The following is a 9,871-nucleotide window of genomic DNA, read 5'->3' as shown; positions in this document are numbered from 1 at the left end:
TGCCATGCAGTCGATTCCAACTTGTAGCAGCCCTGCAGAACAGAGTAGAACTGCCCTATGGGTTTTCCAAGGCAGTAAGTCTTTACAGAATTGGGCACTCAACAACAATCTTTATCCCGTAGAGTGGCTGGTGGGTTTGAACTGCCAGCCTTTTGGTTAGCAGCAGACTGTGTTAATCACGGTGGCGCCAGAGCTCAGGAGGGTTGCTGACAAGAGTGCATAGCAAGCACTGGCTTCAATACCATTATTTCTATTAACCACAAACACTGTAGCCACAAAGCCAAGCAGGCGGCACCGTGCCAGCTCTGGGGCTGGGCTGTGAATTCTGTCAGACCTCTGTGCTTAACTCACTGTGACCTCAGTTTTCCCAACAGTAAAGCAGCACCTGACCCATTTTTGAGAAGCCTTGTGGAAGGTGACGGTCACCAGGGGAGTAACTAATGTGAGTGTGCATGTGTGCATGTTTGTATGTGTGTCCACATGTGTGCACGTGTATGACCATGCACGTTTGTGTGTGTGCATGCGTTTATGTGTGTCTGATGTTGTGTGTGTGTCCATGCATATATGTGTGTCTGCATGTGTGCACTATGTATGTCCATGCACGTTTGTGTGTCTGCATGTGTGCATGCATGTATGTGTGTCTGATGTTGTGTGTGTCCATGCATGTATGTGTGTCTGCCTGTATGAGTGTGTGTGCATGTACGGTGTAGGGGGGTGACTGTTGAGGAGGCGGCAGCCCCAGCCCTGGTTCCCAGCCAGCAGCCTGCACTCACACTGTGGCTGCCCGTGTCTTTCTGGTAGGGGCCTCTGTGTCCCACCCGCCGCCGCTGCCACTCCTGACTGCAGTGACACTTCTTCTGCAGCTGACATAGCTGGATCTTGAGGCTCTGGGTGAGAGGGGCAGGGTCACCTTGGTGTGGCCAACCATCCCGCGGCATCTGCCCAGGCCTGGTTCAGGGAGCTGTCTCCTGAAGGGTCAGAGCAATGACGGGGTGCCAAGTACAAATGCCACACTGGGGAGGATGGGCACATTCGGGGTGTCAGGGATCACTCAAAGCACCCGAAGAGGCAGGAAAGGTGTGTCCAGGATGACTGGGGTTCGAATCCTGTTTCAGCCTCTGGAGCACCATTTTCCTCACCAGAGCCAGAACCTGTGCCCTTCAGCCCCAGAGGCTGCTGGGAACAAGACTGTGAACAGCCTTCAGCAGCCCAGGCCTGCGTGGGGCCTACTCCTCCTGGCAGGGTGCAGTGAGCGAAGGCAGGATCTTCTGAGGCTCGGGGGCAGAGATGGCCCCACGGTGCTGAATTTGGAAGACACAGGGCCAGACACAAGCCTCCCCACTTCCCTGAGCCTTGGCTTCCTCACCTTGAAAATGGGAGGACCAGCAGGACTGGGTGCACAGTGCAAAACGTGAGGGGGCGCCAGGACCTCCACAAGCCAGACGAAACCCAGTTAAAGGCTGTTTTAAAAAATCACACTTGAGGTGGGAAGGCAAATGGGACTACATCACGAATATAAATAAGTTTGCCAGAGGAAAAATAATGAAAAAAAAAAAGAAAAAAATCCATCGTGAACAAATTATCAAAATGGGAAATCAATCAAGATGGGGTCTGACCCTGTACTTAAGTGACTCCCCTCCCTCGCCGCACCCGTCTCAGCCCTAGGAATAAACGCACCTACCTCGGGGTGCTGCGTTGAGAGTTAATGGACAGCCACTGACCAACCAAGTGACCCTGGGTAACCAAGTGACACTGCCCCGCACAAAAGCAAAACTCACGCTCCAAAGGAGAGAGAAACCCCAAGGTGGGTACCAAACAATGTAGTTTGCAGGACGGCCACTAGGGGGCAGACACTTTCCAATTATCACCCAGCGGCTCTTTGCAGTGAGCCAAGCAGCGCTCAGCCTCCCACGGTCGCTCTCCAGACACCAGCTGCAGGGAGTCTCCATCTTACATGCCTTTGCTGGGAGTGGGGCTATTTCCTCTTCCTGGACTGCCCCCCCGTTGCAGGCAAACATTCTATTTATTATGAGATAACCAAAAAGGAAGGTGGAGTACAATGCTCCAGGCACTCACTGGGAGGCAAGCGGTTCCCACTTGCTTGTTTTACAGCAACCCTGCCAGCTAGTTTGTGCTGCCTCCATTTGGCAGATGAAAAACCCGAGTGAGGCTCAGAGAAGGGTACAGACTTGCCCAGGGTCACGCGGTTGGTCAATGGCTGAGCTGGGGTTTGAACCCTGGTTGTCTGATTTCCAGTCATGGCAACCCCACGTATTACCACATAGAACTGCAGTAGGGCTTTCTTGGCTGTAATCTTTACAGAAGCAGACTGCCAGGCCTTTCTTCCTCAGTGCCGCTGGGTGGGTTCCGACTGCCACCCTTTCAGTTAGTAGTCATGGGCAAAGCATTTGTACCACCCAGAGAATACCTTTTAAACACAGGCTGAGCCTCAGGAGAAAACTAGACAGTCAGCAAAAAAGGAGAGAGGGCAGATGCAGACCAAGACTTGGGAGTGTCAGCCCTGCCCAGGCTCACCAACCCCCTGGTACCCCAGGCCATCCCTCGGGGTGTAGGGACCCCCCACCCCCATGCTCCCAGTTCTCTGGGCTGGGGGCAGGCCAGGTCTCAGGCAGCTGTTACCGGGACAAGAGCCCTGTGGCCCTCCTCTAGCGACTGCAGGCTCTGGTGGATGGTGTGGCTCATGTTGGAGAAGGCCCCCAGGTGCTTCTGGGCATCCTGGCCGGCTGAGAAGAGCCTCCCGTAGTGGTCCACCATGGCCTCCAGCAAGACCTGCTCTGGCTCCTCCTGGGCCTTGGAGCCTGGGGAGACAGGGCATGGGGGGATGGGCACAGAACGCACCACTCTCACCTTCGCCTGCGGTGGGTGATCCTAATAAAGAGAACGGGACTTCGGATGGAGCACTGGACATAAGAGAGGCCAGACTGACCCATGCTGGTCCAGCACTGTCTGTTCATCACTCTTCCACTTCTCTAAGAAACCAGAAACCACCAACCAAACCAGTTATGGGAGCTCTGGTGGTGTAGTGTCTAAGGCATTTGACTGCTACCTAGAAGGCTGGTGGTTCAAATGCACCAGCCACTCCTTGGAAAGAAGACTGAGCAATCTACTTCCCTAGTGATAACACCTTGGAAATCCAAGGAGGGGTCGCTGTCGGATCCCACTGGACAGCAGTGAGTTTTTTTTTTTTAAACCAGTTACTAGTGAGTCAATTCCGACTCCTGGCAATGCATGTGTTGAGAAATAGAACTGTGCTCCATAGCTTTGTAGTTTCAAACTGCCAACCTTTCAGTTAGCAGTTGTGGGCACCACCTAGGTGACCCTGTTGTTGTTATGTGCTGTCAAGTCGGACCCGACTCATAGCGACCCCTCCTTAGGTTTCCGAGGCAGTATCACTATGGAAATAGATTGCCCCATCTTCCTTCTGAGGAATGACCCTAGAGAAGGGGAAATGGGGGAGGGGGATGGTAAGAAGGGGGAGGGGAGCTTCCTGCCCAAGCGACCAGGTCCCAGCTCTGGAAGACGCTCATTTGCATGTGTGGAGCACAGCTGAATGGCTGGATTAGGGAGGCCCCAAACGCGTGGGGGTGTGTGTGCTGCCAGAAGCAGCACCAGGACCCAGGTTGACCTGAAGCCCTTGCTTGAGCCGGAGCCCCAGGCCCTGCTTGGCTTGGTTCACAGCTCTCTGGTGCCACCCCATCGCCCAGCCTGGCCTTCCAGCCCTGCCCTGGTGCTCCAGTCCACGGGGCATGCTCCATCCCAAACCCACCACGAGCGGCTGTTCTCTCCACCTGAGTGCCAGTCCCCTTTGCTGAAATTGTTGGGGCCCCATGAGAGATCACCTCCTCAGAGACGCTTCCCTGACCCCTGGGGCAGAGTCCTCAGGCTCCCACAGCTCCTGGTCAGTACCTCCATTACAGTGCTTAGTGTGTACCTATGGAATCGGATCAGAGTTCAAGTCCCAGTCCCACACCTTCCTGGCTGGGCGACCTTGGGCAAGTTCCTTAGCCTCTCTGAGCCTAGATAAAACACCACTCAGAAGCTGGTAAGCAGGAGTGAAAAGATTTACTAAAGAGCTCCCCGCAGAGTAAATAGTTAATGAATGGTAATAATTATCGCTGTTAGTGGTGAGCTTGAAATAATGATGGTTGTTAGCTGCCGTTGAGTCAGTTCCAACTTATGGGGACCTCACTGTGCAGAGTAGAACCACCCTGTAGGGTTTTCAAAGCTGCGACCTTTCAGAAACAGAGCGCCACGTCTGTTTTCCCAGGTACCTCTGTGTGGATTCGAACCACTAACCTTTTAGCTATAGTTGGGCACTTCACCGTTTGCACCCCCCAGGGACTCCTATGATAACACTATTAGTGATGATAGATATGCACATGTCTTGCTCCCCTTCCTTTTGTGAGAAGTTTTCAGCACTTGGAACATGGAGTCTGGTAGGAATCATGAGAGAAACAAACTAAAACCAAACCCATGCCAGCCGCCTATGTGGTTAATAACGGCAAAACCAAAATCGAAACCAATGAAAACAAAAACAAAACAATAATAATAACCAGGAAGAGTGGTGAATACGACTGTCACTCAAATTTGCACACGAACCACTAAGGCCACAGATGACGAAATGGAAGATTTTCACCAAGCTCTGCCGTCTGAAATTGGTCCACCACACAATCAAGCTGTGTTGGTCATTATTGGTGATTGGAATGTGTAAGTTGGAAACAGAGATGGGTGTTTGCTGACTGCCAGGCCATGTGCCACCTGCTTATCAAGGATAATTTCATCTAAGCCACATACTATCGCTCATTCCCATCATACAGATCACAACCCGAGACCAGAGAACATGCCAGCAGCTCCCCATCGTGATGTGCGGCCAGGGTCTGGGCCGGGCAGTCTGCCTCTGGCCCTGGGCCCTTCTTCGCCAGCGTGGCCCCGACTTTGTGCCTTCCCATTCTGTAGGTGAGCAGCTCAAGGCCCTGCGGAGCTACACGCTGTGCCTGTCCCATGGCTGGGAGGCAGCTGGACTGACAGCCTGTGTGAGCCACCGAGGGGCCAGGCTTCCCTGGAAGCTTCATACATACCCTTGGGGATCTTCTCAAGGACCTTAATCAGGAAATCTTCAAAATGCTTGTGTTTCTTGACCTCCCTCTCCAGCCTCCTCCGCCTGCAGAAATATTGCTGTGATGGCGGACCGTGGTGGTTTGGAGGGTCCCAGACTGTGACCCCTTATGATGTCCATCCTTCATGGATTCCCAGCTCAGACATACTGGGCTGGCCACCCACTGCCTTTTCTCTGAGGTTCAGTCTGACCACGCCCATTTTACACCTGAGCAAACTGAGGCACAACCAGGTCAAATCAATGCCCACATCAAGCAGCAAGGAAGGTGCCCAGGGAGCGTGAAGCCTAGTTCTTCCCGCTGCAGAGTCCACAGGCTCCTCTTCTGGGCGGAGCCCCATCTCACAAACAGCTGCCTCCTAGCAGGTGACCTGGGGCAAGGACTTCCCCTCTCTGCTTGAGTACCCACCTGTAACTTGGGCTGTGAGACCCCCTGTGGTGGGACCCCCTGTGGGCACCTAGCATATCCTGAGCACTTGGCCAGGGGTTGGGGACACCTCCCAGCTTCTGGAGGGGAGATGGTCATGCTCAACTCTGGGGGACCCTGAAGCAAAATGAGTGTCCAATAGGCCGCCTGGTCTGGGTATAGTCATCGGGAGGCAAGACAGGTAGATGGTAGCCAGCAGTCAAGGGCAGAGGGCAGGGGGGGCTCTGGGGGATCTTTGAATGCCCGCTGAGAGGCCCAGGGCAAGTTCCTCTGCCTTGCTGGGCCTCATTTTCCCATCTGTAAGTTCCCACAAAATCCACAAAGAAATAGTGTTTTCTCCAGACCACCACGGGGGGTGGCCTGTCAGCCAGCGGTGCTAACCTGCTGGGGTTCCGAAGCCCTGTGTGGATCTAATGGAAAAGTTGTCTCCTTTCTTCCTAAAATTGCTCACAAACACATCCTGTTTAATCCATGCCTGGTGTGGCTGTTGAGCTGGGAGGCAAACATAAGAACTCCTAGGGTGCTTTTTTGGAAAGGCCCATAGGGATGGCCACATCTCCATCCCTCCTTTGTGGTGGGAAGGGCCTGGACTGGCCCCAGGTCAATGGTCCAAGGCCAAAGGAGGACTGTGGTTTGGAGGACTGGTAGCCAAGCCCCCATCTCCGTCCTCATGCAGCCCTTCCTGACTCACTTACAGACCTCACCTCCCTCCCTCCATCCCCAGCCTCATCTCCTTGCCCAGTCCCAGCTCCTTCTCCCTCTGTTGGTGGCCCTGAGGCAGGGGCTAGGGGGACAGCAGGGCCTAGGACAACTCGTACTTGGCCTGGAGCTGGCAGAGTTCCTGGAATAGCATCTGCAGGTCCCCTTCCTCGTCACTGCTCTCGTGCAGGCCAGCCCCCAGGCCCGCGTCCATGACCGCGGGCATCACTCCTCACAGCCCGCCTTGCCGGAGGAGGAGTGGCCGTGTGAGCCAGGCAGAAGAAGGAAGGGCGGCCACACAGTGACCACAGCAGCGGCTTCTCTTTGGATCCTCCCAACAGTCGTCAGAAGCTCGTGGAGAAGGAGACGGAAGCTTAGAGAGGGGCTCTGACTAACTCCAGGCCAGCCAGCCAGCAAGTGGCAGGACTAGACTTAGACTCGGGGTTCACTAAAAATGTTCAGGGTCTTTGAGCCATCCCCCCAACTCTGGAAGGGTTGAGGGTGTGCTATCTGGAGCAGTATTACTGCCCTTGACATCCCATAACTGGCATAGCTCCATCACCCCCAAGTCTCAGAACCTGGCCACCAAGATACCTGGAGGACTACCAACAGGTGCTGGCTTCCAGTGACGTTCAGGGAGGAGTCATGGGGCCAGAGAGCAGCGTGTATAGGGAGGGAGCACCTTCATCGTCCATCTCGGTGCACTCACCCTCCCTCTCACCCATCCACACATTCATCCATTGAACCAACAGCACAGACTCTGAGCTTCTGCAGCGGGGCTACAGTGGCGACAGACGCTGACAGACGCTGAGCAAGCTCCCAGTCCAGCTGAGAACAGGGTCTGCTAGCGGGTGGTTTCCACCAGCCTTGCAAGTAGTTCCTTGGCCACTCGCCCAAGGCCGGCTCCAGTTATGGCAAATAGGAGAAAGCCTTCTGAGTGTGATACACATTGGCCATCTGCTGGGCCAGCCCCAGTGTATGGGGGAGCAGGACAGAAGATGAGGGGCTTTGTGGTCAGCCTACTCAGCCCTGAGCATTAGGCGTGGGTGCAGGGGCACAGCGAGGTAGAGGAGGAAGGGGGTTAGTTAGTGACTCACTCACAACTCCAGGAGCACACAGCCATAGCTGGCTGTGACATCACAATGCTGGCTGTGACGTCACAATGCTGGATTCCGTCCTCATAAGGTCCCTAGTGCAGAGCCTCCTGTGGCTGGAGAGCCAGCTTCTCCATGGTCCTGTGCCCCCTCTACCTCCATCTCCCTGGTTCGGTCCCCAAGGAGAAGGAGTGAAGAGGCACTGGAGACCCTGTTGGAGACAGGAAGTTCCACTGGAGACCCCATGGGAGGTCCCACTGGAGACCCCACTGGAGATGCCACAGGAGGTCCCACAGGAGACCCTACAGGACCTCACAGGAAACCTCACAGGAGACCCCACAGGAAACTTTACAGGAGACCCCACAGGAAATCCCACAGGAAACCTCACAGGAGATCCCACAGGAGGTCCCACAGGAGACCCTACAGGACCTCACAGGAGACCCCACAGGAGATCCCACAGGAGACCCCACAGGAGACCCCACAGGAAATCCCACAGGAAACCTCACAGGAGACCCCACAGGAAACTTCACAGGACATCCCACAGGATACCTCACAGGAGACCCCACAGGAGACCTCACTGGAGACCCCACAGGAGACCCCACAGGAAATCCCACAGGAAACCTCACAGGAGATCCCACAGGAGACCTCACAGGAGACCCCACAGGAGACCTCATTGGAGACCCCACAGGAGACCCCACAGGAAATCCCACAGGAAACCTCACAGGAGATCCCACTGGAGACCCCACAGGAGACCCCCACAGGAGACCCCACAGGAAATCCCATAGGAAACCTCACAGGAGACCCCACAGGAAACTTCACAGGAGATCCCACTGGAGACCCCACAGGAGACCCCACAGGAGACCTCACTGGAGACCCCACAGGAAACTTCACAGGAAATCCCACAGGAGACCTCACAGGAGACCCCACAGGAGACCCCACAGGAGACCCCACAGGAAACCTCACAGGAGACCCCACAGGAAACTTCACAGGAGATCCCACAGGAGACCTCACAGGAGACCCCACAGGAGACCTCACTGAAGACCCCACAGGAGACCCCACAGGGGACCCCACTGGAGACCTCACAGGAGGTCCCATTGGAGACCTCACAGGAGACTCCACTGGAGGCCCCACAGGAGACCCCACAGGAGACCCTGCTGGAAATGTGGGTTATTTTTATCCTTTCTTTCAAGGCTGGTTATCTGCGGTTGGGGCAGGGGGGTCACTCATGGTGTCTCCCCTTTCAGGCTACCCAAACCCCAGAGGCCTATCCTGGGATGACTCCTTCCATCCCTGCCACCTGACTGTAGGTGGTTGCAGCTCAGGTACTTCCCCTGTTGGCACCCAGCGTCCCCTGAACTCAGCCCAGCCATGGCTCAGGACCCAGCCCTGCCCCTGCTTTATGCTGGGCCCTGTTAGCTGCTGGGGGAGTGGGCCTGGGGCCACCTCTAAGGGTCCCCGCTCCATCCATTGCCAGGCCTCTTCCCACAGAGCCAGGGTCTCCAGGAGGGCAGCCTGGGAAGTCACAGCCTCAAACGGGCTCCCCTGGGAAGAAGACTGCTGAGGGTAGGGAGGGACTGCAGTGGGGGCAAAGGTGGAGGCTGGAGCCCAGGCAGGGGCAGGTACCAGGGCAGGGACGGGGTAGGGGAGGAGTTGGGGCGGGGCAGGTGAGGGTCTAGGGAAATGCAGGGGTGCAGCAGAGTGAATTACCCAGTATGGCTTTTCCAGCCAGTCTTAGTGATTATGGATTACTGGGTGGGACCATGCAGATAAGGTGTATAGAGTTCTAAAGGGTTTGGTTAGTTTTGTCATTCTGCTAGGCTTCAAACGAGCCCTCCTAGAGGTAGAAGAAAAGAGATCTGGTGGCACAGAGCCTAAGGCATCTGACTGTTAACCAGAAGGTTGGTGGTTCAAACCCACCAGCCACTCTGCGGAAGCAAGACTGGGCAATCTACTTCCGTAAAGATTTACTGCCTCAGAAACCCAGTGGGGGTTGTTATGTGTTGGAATCGACTCCATGGCAGTGGGTTTGGTTTTTGGTAGCGGCAGAAGGGGGGATCTCACCCCCATCAGGAGAGAAGAGCCGGGACTGGCGCTCTGGAGGTGGGGTGGAGTGGACCCGGGCAGAGGCTTCAGGCTGAGATGGTGGCTGAGAGGTTGTGGCGGTGGAACAAGAGGCGTGAGATAGAGCAGCGGGCTTGGTGGCCCACAGAACGAGACAGCTGGGTGTCTTTGCACAGGAGGCTTGCTGGCCGAGTGGGGTGTACCTGGATGTACACCCATTTCAGCAGAGCTAAAAGAGCTTTGTACACTCGCAGGAGCAGGGCAGAGGCCAGGCAGACAGGCCACGGGCCAGAGAGGCGTCCCTGAGGCACAGCAGAGAGGAGACTGTCCTGATCGAAGAATTGTATCCTGAGTGTGTTCCTGAGCCCGAATTGTGACTTGTTACTTCCCTAATAAACTCCATATTCATGAATATTGTCTCTGAGTTCTGTGTAGCCACTGCAACGAATTCTCAAA

The 9,871-nt window shown here is 55.3% G+C and overlaps 2 protein-coding genes across 2 annotated transcripts in view; one reads left to right on the top strand and one right to left on the bottom strand.

Moving 5' to 3' along the window:
* CCDC197 (coiled-coil domain containing 197) overlaps nucleotides 1-6,474 on the bottom strand; it is a 27,425-nt gene extending 20,951 nt beyond the window's left edge. Inside the window, exons 1-4 of the mRNA XM_042781490.1 lie at nucleotides 6,380-6,474; nucleotides 5,100-5,182; nucleotides 2,641-2,819; nucleotides 774-887 (exon numbers count right to left, since the gene is read on the bottom strand). Coding sequence (XP_042637424.1) covers nucleotides 774-887; nucleotides 2,641-2,819; nucleotides 5,100-5,182; nucleotides 6,380-6,474 — 471 coding nt within the window. The remainder of the gene's footprint in view (nucleotides 1-773; nucleotides 888-2,640; nucleotides 2,820-5,099; nucleotides 5,183-6,379) is intronic.
* On the top strand, nucleotides 6,473-8,655 carry LOC122150357 (cell surface glycoprotein 1-like). Its single transcript, XM_042781489.1, has 3 exons — nucleotides 6,473-6,526; nucleotides 7,803-8,516; nucleotides 8,599-8,655. The coding sequence occupies exons 1-3, from the start codon at nucleotides 6,473-6,475 to the stop codon at nucleotides 8,653-8,655; spliced, it is 825 nt and encodes a 274-aa protein (XP_042637423.1).
* The last annotated feature ends 1,216 nt before the right edge of the window (nucleotides 8,656-9,871 follow it).

Source organism: Orycteropus afer, unplaced genomic scaffold (genome assembly GCF_000298275.1).
Source record: "Orycteropus afer afer isolate SDZICR_OR568_19922 unplaced genomic scaffold, OryAfe1.0 scaffold00127, whole genome shotgun sequence".
Classification (NCBI taxonomy): Eukaryota; Metazoa; Chordata; class Mammalia; order Tubulidentata; family Orycteropodidae; genus Orycteropus; species Orycteropus afer.
Note: the sequence above shows the minus strand (reverse complement) of the source record. Positions and strands in the feature narration are given on the sequence as shown.

Coding starts and splice junctions, on each gene's coding strand:
- LOC122150357 (XM_042781489.1), top strand. CDS start 6,473: ATGACCGCGGGCATCACTCCTCACAGCCCGCCTTGCCGGAGGAGGAGT. Junction 6,527..7,802: donor GCCGGAGGAGGAGTGGCCGT/GTGAGCCAGGCA, acceptor GAGACCCCACAG/GAGATCCCACAGGAGACCCC. Junction 8,517..8,598: donor CAGGAGACCCTGCTGGAAAT/GTGGGTTATTTT, acceptor CTCCCCTTTCAG/GCTACCCAAACCCCAGAGGC.